The sequence below is a fragment of the Podarcis filfolensis genome (assembly GCF_964270895.1).
Source record: "Podarcis filfolensis genome assembly, chromosome: 12".
NCBI lineage: Eukaryota > Metazoa > Chordata > Lepidosauria > Squamata > Lacertidae > Podarcis > Podarcis filfolensis.
Window position 1 is genome coordinate 19,509,646 of NC_139614.1, and position 13,899 is coordinate 19,523,544.

General features: G+C 39.3%; 2 protein-coding genes across 8 annotated transcripts in view; one reads left to right on the forward strand and one right to left on the reverse strand.

Moving 5' to 3' along the window:
• The first annotated feature begins 479 nt into the window (after positions 1 to 479).
• SGO1 (shugoshin 1) lies at positions 480 to 10,595 on the forward strand. 5 transcript variants are annotated; one of them, XM_083578020.1, is made up of 9 exons: positions 480 to 623; positions 3,049 to 3,197; positions 3,277 to 3,473; positions 4,225 to 4,329; positions 4,593 to 4,660; positions 5,868 to 6,031; positions 7,108 to 7,956; positions 9,623 to 9,806; positions 10,025 to 10,595. In XM_083578020.1, exons 2-9 carry the CDS (start codon positions 3,056 to 3,058, stop codon positions 10,164 to 10,166), a joined length of 1,851 nt encoding a protein of 616 aa, XP_083434146.1. In that variant the 5' UTR covers positions 480 to 623; positions 3,049 to 3,055; the 3' UTR covers positions 10,167 to 10,595. The 5 variants fall into 5 exon arrangements, with proteins under 5 accessions (XP_083434146.1, XP_083434149.1, XP_083434148.1 ...); XM_083578023.1 differs by having other exon boundaries at positions 9,626 to 9,806; XM_083578022.1 differs by having other exon boundaries at positions 622 to 658.
• Positions 10,596 to 11,098: 503 nt separating this feature from the next.
• KAT2B (lysine acetyltransferase 2B) overlaps positions 11,099 to 13,899 on the reverse strand; it is a 42,475-nt gene continuing 39,674 nt past the window's right edge. For all 3 annotated transcript variants that reach the window (XM_083577741.1, XM_083577742.1, XM_083577740.1), the window contains exon 18: positions 11,099 to 13,328. In XM_083577741.1, coding sequence (XP_083433867.1) covers positions 13,135 to 13,328 — 194 coding nt within the window. In that variant the 3' untranslated portion in view covers positions 11,099 to 13,134. The remainder of the gene's footprint in view (positions 13,329 to 13,899) is intronic.

Below are 13,899 nucleotides of genomic sequence, written 5' to 3' on the forward strand. Positions count from 1 at the left end.
AATCTTTAAAAACAAATGTTATAAATGAGAGGGAGAGAATATTGTTAAAGAGTATTTTTTAAAAACACCTCCTGAAAAATATTTACATATATTTAAATATAAATTACATATAAATTATATTTCCCAGGGCAGAGCTGGGGTCCTTTTCTAATTTGCACTCAATCACTCATTCTAGACCCAGCAGCACAAGACTTTCGCAGAAGCAGAAAAACAGCTCGCAACTGCAGTCCGCAACCTTCACCAGCCTACGCGTTTCTACTGGCGCAGCCGCGCGTCAATCAGAGCGCCGTGCCCGCCCCACTTTGCGGCGTTGAGAACGGAGCGAAAGATGAAAACAAGGCTAGAGCTCCACCCACAGGTCCGTAGAAAGAAGGCGGAAACAAAAGAGGAGGAGGAAATGCGCGATGACGAAACGACGACGCCGCTCAGCTGGGAGCAAGCCGGCCAATCGGGAAGCGCCGCGGAGAATTTTGAACGAAGTCGTCGCCTGAAAGACACAGACACACACACAAAAAAACCACCACTACTAACGGCTTTTTGGGTCGTCGCGCGCACTCGGTCGCGCAGTTGAAGGCAGCTGAGGGAAAAAGAACGAGGGACGAGCGCGCGCCCCTCAGACGCAGGTTCGGCGGTACTTCTCTGTCCGTAATGGCGGCGGGTGGGTGCGAGGGAGCCCGGCTGAAGGGCTCCGTTCGCGGCGGGTCGGGAGGGGGTAGGAAGAGAGCGATAAAGGATGGAAGCAGGGGGGAAATGGAGGCTCCCGCCATATAGCTTACAAAGCGGAGGCCGAAACTGGAGAGGCCGTTTCTGCCGAGGGCGGCTGGCCTCTCGGGTTCTGACTAAAGGGGTCGGATCCGCGCTTAGTCGTGCTCTTGGAGCACACTTATTTGATAGGAGCGGCCGCTTAAAAGTGGCCCGGGTTGGGTGCGACCCAGACGGCCCAGCACTCGTCAGATAGGAAAATTGTGAAGTCGGAAGGGACCCTGAGGATCATCTAGTCCAACCCGCCCCCTGCAACGCAGGAATAGGAAGCAGGACCGTTACGCGCCAGGCCTAATAATAATAACAATAATAATAATAATAATAGTGCTGTAGTAATAAAATATTATTTATATGCCACCAATCTAGCTGGGTTTCCCCTGCCACTCTGGGGAACATTACATGTAAAGGAACCCCTGACTATTAGGTCCAGTCGTGGCCAACTCTGGGGTGCGGCGCTCATCTCGCTTTACTGGCCAAGGGAGCCGGCGTACAGCTTCCGGGTCATGTGGCCAGCATGACTAAGCTGCTTCTGGCGAACCAGAGCAGCGCACGGAAGCGCCATTTATCATCCCGCCGGAGCGGTACCTAGTTATCTACTTGCACTTTGACGTGCTTTCAAACTGCTAGGTTGGCAGGAGCAGGGACCAAGCAATGGGAGCTCACCCCGTCGCGGGGATTCGAACCGCTGACCTTCTGATCGGCAAGTCCTAGGCTCTGTGGTTTATCCCACAGCGCCACCCACGTCCCTCTGAGGAACATTAAAAAGTGATAAAACATAAAGCATTAAAAACTTCTCTAAACAGGGTTATCTGCAGATGTCTTCTAAAAGTCAGATAGTTGTTTATTTCCTTGACATCTGATGGGAGGGCGAGAGCAACTACTGAGAAGGCGCTCTGCCTGTTTCCCTGTAACCTCACTTTTCGCAGTGACGGAACCGCCAGAAGGCCCTCAGTGCTGGACCTCAGTGTCCAGGCAGAATGATGGGGGTGAAGATGCTCCTTCAGGTATACTGGACCGAGGCTGTTTAGGGTTTTAAAGATCAGCACCGACACTTTGAATTGTGCTTGGAAAGGTACTGGGAGCCAATGTAGGTCTGTTATGTGGTCTCGGCGGCCACTCCCAGTCACCAGTCTAGCTGCCGCATTCTGGATTAGTTGTAGTTTCCGCGTCACCTTCAAAGGTAGCCCCACATAGAGCGCATTGCAGTAGTTCAAGCAGGAGATAACCAGAGCGTGTACCACTCTGGCGAGTCAGTCTGCAGGCAGATAGGGTCTCAGCCTGCGTACCAAATGGAGCTGGTAGACAGCTGCCCTGGACACAAAATTGACCTGCGCCTCCGTGGACAGCTGTGAGTCCAAAACAACTCCCAGGCTGCGGCCCAGGGAGTCCCCCATACAAAGGTTCCAGGTTCAATCCATGGAATTGGATCTGATACTTGGGGGTGGTTTTTTCGAGGAAGGGTATCGGAAGACAGAAGTTTGGAAAGAGTCTGCAGTGAATATAGACTCCAGAAGCTCAATTCAGGGATGGACGATAATAATAATAATATAACAATAATATATTATTTATACTTCACCCATGTGGCTGGGTTTCCCCAGCCACTCTGGGAGGCTCCCAACAGAATATTAAAAGCAATAAAACATCAAACATAAAACTTTCCTAAACAGGGCTGCCTACAGATGTCTTCTAAAAGTCAGATTGTTGTTTAGTTTAATAATAACAAGAGCAGCAATTGTGCTCTGTAAGTTTTTCTTTATACACCGCTTGTTTGTAAAAACAAAAAGCAAAAACATTAAGTGGTTAGGGTCTGATATCTCTTTTTCTTTGCTTTTTTTAAAAAAAGCAGTGTCTATATATGGGAACACTGTTGCCCTACAGTATACTGAAGGGAACGAGGGTGGGGGGTGGTTAATAAAAAATCTTATTAAGAAATATATTTTAAAATGGGTATTATTCCTAGGTGTTTTTGACTGTCTTGTTTTAACAAGCTGTAGTTCGCAGTCTTTATTTAAGACTACTGGTTCAAATTAAATAAGTATATTCTTTCAAATTTATGATTTAAAATAATAGGTTTGCTCCAGTAAATCTTTATGTACTGTTGAAGAATAGGCCAAACATTACCTTTTCAGTACCATTTTATGATAATAACAGATAGCTGATAGATTTTGGGGGGTGGGGGTTGTTAATATAAGATGAGACAAAGAGTTCATTTTTCTATATTGGTAAGAAAGCCTTTTAAATAAATATTTGTTAAACTGTAATCAGTTGTTTTTGTATTTTTTTAAGGTGTAAAATGACTAGAGAAAGGTGCTTGAAAAAGTCATTTAAGGACAGCCTGGAAGATATAAAAGAACGAATGAAAGAAAGGCGAAATAAAAAATGGGCACAGTTGGGCAAAACTAAACAAGTCTTATCTGTCAACAGTAAAATTGCAAGTAAGTATTTTTTAATACTGTATTTTATTCAAATTTTCCCAGAAATAGAAATTTTAGGAATTATTTCCATTTTTTCCAGACAACTCATCTACACTGATGAAAAGCTTTCAAACAAACAATCGAGCATTAGCTCTGGCTTTGGAAGAGGAGAAGAGCAAAATGAGGGAAGCACAAGATACAATCCTGTATTTAAAGAGAGAATATCAGAGTCTGAAATTTCAGGTGTTTGCCTTGCATAGAAAACTGGCATTACAACAAGGAAAAGAGCATTCTGAGGTATTTTATCTTAATACATGTTGTACATATATAATGTCCAATTAAAATACAGGCAGCAATTGTTTTAGGAGCATACAGTTGACATATGATTGCCGATGCATGAGTCCTTTTGGACCCAAAAGAGAGTGGGACTGGGTGCTCCACCAACGCACGCGGGGCCCAGGAACAGAACATTTATTTATCACATCAGACCAGAACCAGAAGGAGTTTTGAAGTAATTTGCAAGAAGAATAAAACACAATCTGTAAATAAATCCCTTAAAACGTTACAAATAATACTAAAAGTGTTTATCCAAAGAATTACCTTAAAACACAAAATATCCACTTCAGCTAAAAACACAAATGACTACAAAAAGAAAACACATAAAGCCAGATCATTAGTCCCAATGCCAAGGAAAAGAAAAGGTATTTATTTTTCTGTTGCCAAAAAGATGACAAATGTTAATGGCAGACAAGCTTGGAGGCGTAGAGCTTTTCATAATTGGGGACTATTACAGAAAAGGCTTGTTCTCTTGTTGTCATCCTGCTGACATACCTTGCGTGGGGCACACAGATGAGGACCTCAAATGTCTTATTTCATGGTTTGGGTTGGTTCATATGGGGAAGGGTGGTCCTTGAGAATGTACCTGTGGTAGCAGATAACTTGTATAATAAACAAGAAATAGAAACCACTATTTCCTGTTCATTTTATTTCCAAACAAGCTCACTGTTGTATTGTAACTACATCAGTTAACTCTTTTTGTTTCTGTTAGACTAGATTAATGGCTTTGAAGGAGATTATTTCTAAAGTTGTTCAAGACCTACTCAATGCAACAAGTCTTCTTGGTTCAGCAAAAGATCAATATAACACAGCTCTTGTAAGTCTTTTTCCCATCCTTGTATTTGTATGTTACTTTCTGACTTTAGACTGTTATCAGTTCTGCATCCATTAAGATAATTGCTTAAATATTTTGCTGTTACTGTCCAATGGTAACACTAATCTTTTCTGTTACTGTCCAATAGTCTGCCTCATAAGCTGTAGTTGGGAGCCACATTTTCAGACATCTCACTTTTATTATGTGCTTCATGTATGGTCCATACAGCATAATAGTTTTCAGCATAATATCTTGAATTTTTACAGAACCAGACTCTCAGTGCCTCCAGTGCTGAAGAGTGTGATTCTAGCAATGTAAGAAGCCAAGATTCCTTGTAAGTATACTTAATATATTTCATTTTTTCTGCCTGTTTTTTCCCTTCAAAACAAAATCAAGAAACTTGCATCAATAAAATATATTTTAGATTGTGTTTTATACACGCAGGTACACACATACACAGACACTATGATAATTGAAAATGGTTTCTGTTAATTTATCACTTCCCCCTTGCCCCCCAAAAAATGTTGCTGTGGAATAGAAAAAATGGTTTTCTCATGTTGACTGGCGGTTCTTGAATTTCAAGAGCTCTTCTCTAAAAAGCCTATATATTTGATTATGAAAACTGTTCCATGAATATATGTACTAAAGATTATAGTCCATGTTATTAAAGCACTGAGTCAAAAGTATGTGATGAGGACAATCCAAAAGTGGAAAATGCAGGGTGTGAGAGAAGAGCTTAGATGCCTTTTGTCTCTCAATTATGAAATAAAATGATTAGAATTGAGAAAATTGCCAAATGACCAGTTAACAATGCCAAGCTCAAAAATGTTTGCATAGATCTGAAATTATGATTCAGCATATTCTGCAACCATATTTTCTCCATAAGTACCAGTAATCATCAGGGTTGGCCCGTGGGCTGGAGTTTTGACTGAGTGTGGGCCAATGAGTCAGGACCAAAGAGCAATCTGGCAAACCAGGAAGCAAAACCCAAGAGGCAAGATCAAAGAGCAGGACCAGAAACACAAGGCTCACTCTTAACCAAGCACCACTGAGACAGGAAGCCCTCGTACATCCCTTCCTGTCTAGGAGAAAGCAATGGTTAGCCTGCATGGGTGAAGCGAAATTTTGTTCCATGTTTCCCCAGAGAGGGTGGAGTTATGAAGATCACAACAGGAGGCATATTTTAGCAGTTTCTGACAGTGTTATTTCTTTAGAACAACTGTACTTTACCACCAAGCACAGCACTTTTGAACAGGAATGTTTCTTAGAAAGCATGTTTTAATGCAGTTTTTAATCAAAACATTTTCCCCTGTCCAAAGCCAATTTGAAGTTGAGAAAACTAACTGCCAAGTAGCTTTGTATTTCATTCTCAAGTGCATATTCCTGGAATATACCTTTGTTTACAAGAGTGAAGGTTCTCATTCAGTTTTAATTTAGGAAACCCTTAGTTTTTCTTGCGGGGTGTGTGTACCAAAACTGCTGTATGAGAATCTGCTCTTAAAATAATTCATTGAATTTCACCTCCCCCCCCCCCCCTTTAGGGCACATCTAAGGCATATCCTTTCTGTGGATGCAAGCAAGCAAGATAAAACATCTGGAACAGAATTAAAGGATAATACAGATACAAATTATTCAGATGTTGCAGCTGATTCTCAGCGAGATGTTATGACTGAAGATGTTTTTTCAACATCAAAGAAGGATACAGGTAGGTAATCCCGCATTTAAGATTCTAAACATGGGTCAGAGGCTTTACTATTAAAGAGCATTGGCTGGGTTCTAAAGAACCGCTGCTAATTCTGCATACCTTATATTCTGTTTCTTAAACCACGTGCTTCTTTGAAGCTGAGTGGATTTTAAAAGCAGATTACAGTATTACTTGAAGGTTTGCTTATTGCAGTGGGAGCGAGGAGTATACCTTTCCTGTCTTAGGAGCACCTAAAGTAGCTGTTTGGATTCTGGTCACAGGTAGCAGCATAACATCAAAGAAGTTTCATAATCTTGTGCAAAGCTATTTCCTTGCTATGTTCCATAACCACTTTTTATGAAAGGTGTCCCTCTGCTGACAGAAGGCTCTTAATTTAGCAAAGCCTCCTGTCAGTGGAACAGGGATTGAGGCAATCTTCAGTGAGGCAGCCCCTCAGCCCAAGGTCTGAAGAGTCCCCCTGCCTCCAGAGCAGGTAGCAGTGGAATTGGGGATGCTGGGGAAGATTCATTTACAATTGCCTTAATCTCTGTTCTGCTGACAGAAGGCTCTGTTGGATCAAAGATTTGACAGAAGGATATCAACTGGTTTGCAACCATAATACATTTTTAATTAAACATTTTAAGTCAAATTTGCTGCCTTTAATACTCAGGCATGAGATAGTGGGACATAAATGTACATATAGATTTGGCATAATCAACCGATTCTCACAGGACTCAGTTCTACAGTTCTGTTTCCCACTCTGCACAGCTTTGGCAAATGACCTGATACAATTACCTTTGCTTGTGGAAACAGAGCAGGTTCACAGATTTCTGTTGTACTTCTCTATGCACAGGCATTATTGGTAAACGATGTCTACTTCTGCTATATCAGTATTATAATTAATAATAATAATAATGTTTTTATTATTAAAACTGTTCGTTATAACTGTTCAATCTGATGGACCAATCTGCCAAACCTTACTAACCATATTTAGCATCTAATTTTTTTCTGTGCTATTCTAGTAAAACTACGTAAAGCTTTAATGTATGTATTTTTAAGCTTCCCTGCAGAATTGACACATTATTTTAAATTACCAGGTTGGCAAAGTAGTTCCCACTGTCATATGGAGTATGAGAACAGAAATGAAGAGAAGATGCAATTTGAAAGTAGCTTACTAAAAAATGTATCTATCCGTCGTCACTACTCCAGGATCAAAACTCAGTATCCATTTGATGTATCTGATGGTAGCAGTCCGGAAGTACTTGAGCAGATAACAGTATGTTGCCAACAAGATGAACCTGGCCCTGAGTCAGGCTTGGTGAAAAATAATGAACAATATGAAGAAACTTACGTTTCTCAAGAGAAACATAAGATAAACACAGACAAAACTTTGGAACAGCCTAATATGTTACCTGAATCAAATACCCCAACAGCAGCCCCCAAACAAACTGATTTTAAAATTGTTGGAGGTTCTCAAACACACAAAGAGAGAGACCAGAAAAGAAAATTGGAAACAAAAACTAGATCCAGGACAAGGTCCAGAAAAGAGAGAAGCCATAATAGGAAGTGCTGTTCCAAAGAAAAAACAGATAGATCAACTGGTTCCAATGATGCTTATGATTTTGTTTTTGAGGAGTGTGTCCATATCACACCTTTCCGACAAAACAAAGTTGAAGAAAATAACATCCAAGAAAAAAATAATGGAGAAGAAACAGAAACTTCTTGTAACGAATCATTTGCTTCAGAAGAGGACTCTGATGATAGTCAGTATGTGCCTTGCATGAAAAAATCCAGGAAAAGCTTAGAGTGCACAACTGATGGCAGCCCAAGACACACAAGGCAACAATCAAAGAACGCTGTGAATGAACAGCATGGCAGTAGTCCTGAGGGGGAAAACAGGAATACTAAAAAATCTGATAATTCTGCAGATAAGGAAAATGTTGAAAGTAAGTTATAATTTTGTTTTGAAAAAATCTGTATGTGAATAAGCATAGAGATACCGACAGCTAACTCTGAAAAGTTTGGAAATCTAAATTTGATCAAACACAATAGGATTTCTCTTTCTTTGGCTGCAAAAAGGATAAATCTAATTTGCTCAAGTGGAATTCCTTTGCAGAAATGGAATGCCATAACCGGATATTTCCTGTAGTTTTTCTCCACTTTAGAATTGCCAGGAAGAGGGCTAACTAGACCAGCGGTTTTCAACCTTCTTGAGTCCACAGCTCCCTTCACCAACCACATTCTTTCTGTGGCTCCGCTGTGGAATCCACTTGGACTGGGATTGTTACAGGATGCACATAAGTGGGGATTTTCTCATTCTGCCCCCAGCCCTGTTTGGCACAATTTTTGGTGCGCATGTAAGTGGGAGCGCACCAAAGCAATGCCACTGCTCTGCAGGGCTGAGCTGACGTACCCCACCTGGCAACCCGTGTCTGCCTTCCCTGAAATTAGCATGCACATAATGGGGGGTGGGACACAGAGGGCAATACCAGATTAAGATCAGAAGCAGAAATATCTTGTCATCATGGGGAAGGAAACCGAGAAATACAGCACAGGACACACATTCAGACATGCTCCTTTCCTGCAACATTCTCCCTGTCCCCATAAAGGGGGGGTTGCCGGGGGGGGGGTAGAGAAGAAGAGGGGGGAGGGATGTTGGAGGTAGAAGGAGTGAGAAACAAAAGACACTCCTCATTTTTAGGGTTATTTTTAAATCCTTCCTCATAGAACACACATCCAGGCACACACACCATCAAGCTACTTTGCTATTTTCTTGCATTTCTCATGCCCTCTGTGTAAAACTATGGAACTGTTAGTTACTGAAGCTGGGGAGGATTTTTGTTGGGGGAGATTCTCTAAGAAGATAAGCAGTCATGCAAAAGTGTCTTCACTTTATTTGCCACTTTTATTTCAGGAAGATAATGAGCTGCAAGTTAAATCTGCCGGCTCCCCTAAACATTCCCCAGAAAGAAAGACATAATGCAGGAAGATACAGGCTGCAAGTTAATGAAAGAATGGCCCCCAGGGCTCCCCTAAATGTTCCTCAAGTCCATGGTTCCATAGCACACTGGTGGAAAACCAATGAACTAGACACAAACATGCTCATGTTCTTACATTTTGTCTCCCAGTGAAGAGCACTCACCCTCTGGAGCTTCCCAGAGGGAGAAAGAATAGCCATACTCCTTTTCCTGATTGATTTGCACATCATAAGCTATGAAAAAATGACTAAAAGAAAACACATAATTTGCACACATTTTAGTCTTATAACCTGTAAAAGGTGGCAAAGCAGCATGTGGGCCAGATCCTCAATTCCCCCACCTCCCACAGGCAAACTTTGGAAGTTCAAAGGATTTCCTGGTAACCACCAATCACCCTTTGAACTCCCATTTGCAGGCATGGTTTGAAATCAATTGTTGTTTTCCAGCAAGAGCCAAGTCTGGTTTTATCATGAATATTGGTTATTGTCATCTTAAAAATCGAATAAACTTAACATTCTGCAGAATTCATATACAGAGCTTTACCAGTATTAAGGTGTTGTTTGGAGCCACAGGAAGAGGGTTTGTTTAAAGGTTATTCATTGCTGACGTTACCATTTAAACATTTTTCTCCCAGCAGATAAACCATCTAGGGCTCTTGAAAAATGTCATCCCTGTTTCAGTGATATTACCAATTTCGAATCAACTTCTATCCAAACTAGAGTTTCTCACCCACCGATGAGTACTGGAATAAAAGGTACTCCTCGAAAGAAACGTAGATGTACTGATCGCGTGAGCTATAAGGAACCAAGTCTCAGCAGGTCAGTATATTTGTTTCTAAATGGATATGCACCAGTTTCTTTCAAAAATTTATTGTATAATTTAGTTTTTAGAAATTTGTTGTATTAGTTTAGAATTAAATTTTGAATATAAAATCCAACCTTGCTTATGAATCTGACTTGCTTATGAATTTAGTTATGAGGCAAAGTAAGAATTACATGAATGCTTTCAAAACTAATGTACTATTTTGCTTTGATAGGAAGCTCAGAAGAGGAGACCCTTTTACAGATAACATCTTTCTGGATTCTCCAATTTTTAAGCAGAAAAAGAGCCGCATGTGTAATTCTCTTAAAAAGAAATCACTGCCCAGATCTAATGAGGTATTTGAATGCGTTGGTTGATTTTAATAACATTTTTAGGGAACAAACCCTTTAACTTGGCAATTTAAGTAGTTGTATTGATATAAAGGTAAAGTGTATTTGCTGAAATATCATTACTGGAAAATCTTAACTATGTTTGTACATAAAACAGCTTTTAGATTTTAACACACCCTGGCCCAACACAACGCACATACAGTTGAAATTTATGTAATATATGAACAACTAGATTTTATATTAAAACTTGTAAACATCAAATTTGTTGATGTATTTAGTGTTTTTTTCTAGTTTCTTGTTACACAGGAAATGGGAATTTATTTTTGCTTGAAATGCAGATTAATGTAATTCTACTTTTATAGCAAATCTTCAGATTACAGATTTAACTGTTGAAAGTCTTTGTAGTGTTTTCTAAATGATCATATTGAAATAAAATGTGTCAATGTTTTTGAAAAAGATAGCTATTTTAGTTTGCTATCTCAGTAGTGCTATTGTTCCAGCATCCATTCCGTTGTGTTTGTTCCGATGTTTCACTTTAACTGCATAAGGATAGTAGCACAGCTATCTTAAAAAGATTCCAAGGTGCATTCTTACGCAGTTACTTGGAAGTAAACCCTACTGAACACAATGATTCTGAGTAAACATGAATAAGCTTACCCTCTGGCTGTCCTCAATCTACGAGTAGGTTCCAAGGGGTGAATTGGAATGCTCAATTTATAAGCCAACTTTTTTTGTGAACTGCATGTGTGTCTACACACATGAAGTACTGAACATGTAATGAAGATAGTTTCTTTTGGTAATAGTTGCACTCTTTTCAATTCAGATCTATTCTTGGGGGTGGGGGGGACCCTCAATGGGTCCACAGGAAAACGGATTAACTACATGGAATAGCATAGTGTTTGGTTCTTACCATCTGAAAGTGATGGTACAATTGTCAGAAAGTCTATTCACACAAGTTAAATATTTCAGGGGTTTTTTTATATGCAAAGTACGAAATAGCACACAAGATTAATTTTATACATATAATTTAAAACCATTTTATACCAGAACAATAAATAATTTTACAAATGTAGAATTTCACTTAAAGCATTTTTAAAACACATCGTACTATATAGCTTTATTGCACAATATCTATGAAAATAATCTTTAAATTAGAAACCAAATGTTCTCAATATAGAAGAGACTCTAATTTCAAGACAATAAGAATCTTTGAAAATAACACTTTCACAGGATATCAAGCTTAAGAGGTGATTTTGTTGGCCCAGTTTACAAAATAATTGAAAATTACTACTTAAATACTCTAACACACAGCTGCATCATTGTACCTTAAATAAGAAAGCCAAATAAATTGATTTTTATATAAAGCACTAAGGCATTTATATGTTACCATTTTGACTTAATTTTGTACCATTACCTAGCAAGGGTAATCTAATCTTAGAATAAACACTACCATAGCCATTTTGAAAATAAATTTCTCTTGTAATTCTGTTTGGCAATTTTTTTACATCAGTTTTGCTAGTGAAATATTTCAGCGCATATAAAAACAATGAAACTAGTTCTTGAATGCCTTTGTATAAATTAGGAGAAAAAAATAAAATGAATAAATTTACTTTCTTGGGGGTTGCAGAATTGCTGCCTGCTCACATTCAAACAACTGAATGGCAAGTGAATATTTCCTTCCCCCACCTACATGAATGAAGGTGTAACTCCAATATTTAATGTAACGAGTAGGTAAAATACAGAAGTAATGAACAATAATGTTCTAGTAATACTTCGGTTGAAAATCAGTTTAATGTAACCAAAATAATCCCTATAAAAACTGGGAGAGGTGGATGTGCTCAAAACTACTTTTATGGGGAAGTTCATGAAACCTTTTGACAGTATCAACAGTACTGATCTAGAAAGTGTTGAACACAAGAATTAAATAATTTGTGGTAGCAGCTAGAGAGCAGACATTCCCATTGGGTAAGGATAGTAAAGGAATATCATATGGGCTAGTCAAATGCACATGTAAATCTGCATGTGCTTTGGTTTCATATGTATGTCAGTCACATCTGGTCAGTGGCGGAGCTTCATGCTCTGGCACCGGGGGGCAGGGTGTGCTGTGGGCAGGGCGCAGGCGGGGGGAGGCAGCCACGGTGGCACCCCACTGAGATTGCACCGCCGGGAGCAGTGCGCTTCCTCCGCCAGTGCATCTGGTGACTGTTGACATCTAGTGTTAGCCTATGTGTGTGAAAATCAAGACTATCTCTTTTCACCCAAGTACTGCAGGACCAAGTGTGACTTTAAGGGAAGAATGGCTTTTCAGGGATAAAGGTATGTAAAAACTTATGCAGACAAAGCATTTGCTGGATTAGGGCATAAAGGTAGAAATGGTTATCGTTTATCTAAATTAAGCTTTTGCTGGCACTACAAAAGTTTTAAAAAGTGGTTTGTGACTACCACAGTTTTTTTTTTGGAAATGTGACCTAACACAGTCAAAGTCAGATTATGCTACATATTTAGATTTTCTTTGCAAACTCTAATATTAAAGAATCAAATTCACAGAGGAAGTTTGAACCTACTGGGTTTTTTGTATCTTAGAGGATTTCTCTTTCTTTCATAGCACCTTCTTAGTTGAGTGTTTCATTAAAATATATATAAAACTCATTTCCCCCTTCATTAGCATCTTTTGTAAAAAATAAAAAGCTATTTTACAATTTGATACTGCATTACATTAAGCTTAAACATTCACTGCTTGGAAAAATTTCCCTTTTCAAATCCCCAAACAGTTTGTGCAATACTTCTAATAAAAATGTATTATTGAATACACTGCAAAAGGGCATGCAAGTGTACATTTAAAAACTTTAATAAAATAAACTCTTCTATATTACATGTTTTAAAAGTGCTAGTAAATAAAATGTTTTTTTAAAACACAGATTTCAATTCTATTCAAAGATCAACTGCATATTCTGCTCTTAAATTAGGCATCTTGATTGCATGAGAGAAGGACTGATTACTTGTCAATTAACCCAGCTTCTTTAATTTTTGTGTAGAAGAATTTCTCCAATATATTGGCACACTTGTAGTATTCACTTTCAGGAGGGTTGTACTCTCTGCAGTTGGTAAAGACTCGCTGCAGATCTGCCATGAATAACTTCTTAGACACGTAGTACCTGTTCTTCAGTCGCTCACTCATCGTTTTCAGATCTGTATAAAAACAGAAAAATCAAGTCTTGTTCCTACAACATTTGTATATCCTAGGCTTGAATTTTTTTACTATTGTCATCCTCCCCACCCTCTGCTTCTTTAGTGAAAAGGTCCTGTTTCAAAAGTGCCCTTACAGACCTTTTAATTTCTATTTTAAAATGTACATGCTGAAAATAGGCTGGTGGTGAGAGCTCTTTCCCCCATTTTTATTTTATTTAAACCTTGGCCCATGGTGATAACCAGACTACAGTTGGAATCATTCCAGCAAATATGAATTATGGGAACTGTGTTCCCCACACAGTGGACAGAGTTGTGATATGACTGCCGCTAGGGGCTACAGTTTGAAAAGTATATTAAAAAAACCACCATCATGGTAAGTGCCCCCCACCAGCCAGACCTGTGGCTCCCATCCCCTGAAATTAAATCATTTGGGTTGATGAAAATCTCAGTAGTGAAAACTTGTAATTATTTGGAGGGTAGGGCAAAGGTGTTACTGTAAGCTATACATAACACTGTGATGGCCTGGGAATCTGATTCAGAGGCTGAACCGGAGGAATCCCAACCTGCACAG

What these genes read in the sequence shown, in the direction of transcription:
- SGO1 (XM_083578020.1), top strand. Translation starts at nt 3,056, where the DNA reads ATGACTAGAGAAAGGTGCTTGAAAAAGTCATTTAAGGACAGCCTGGAA. An exon ending in AACATCAAAGAAGGATACAG is followed by an intron (nt 6,032 to 7,107) that starts GTAGGTAATCCC and finishes TTAAATTACCAG; the next exon opens with GTTGGCAAAGTAGTTCCCAC. An exon ending in AGATAAGGAAAATGTTGAAA is followed by an intron (nt 7,957 to 9,622) that starts GTAAGTTATAAT and finishes TTTTTCTCCCAG; the next exon opens with CAGATAAACCATCTAGGGCT.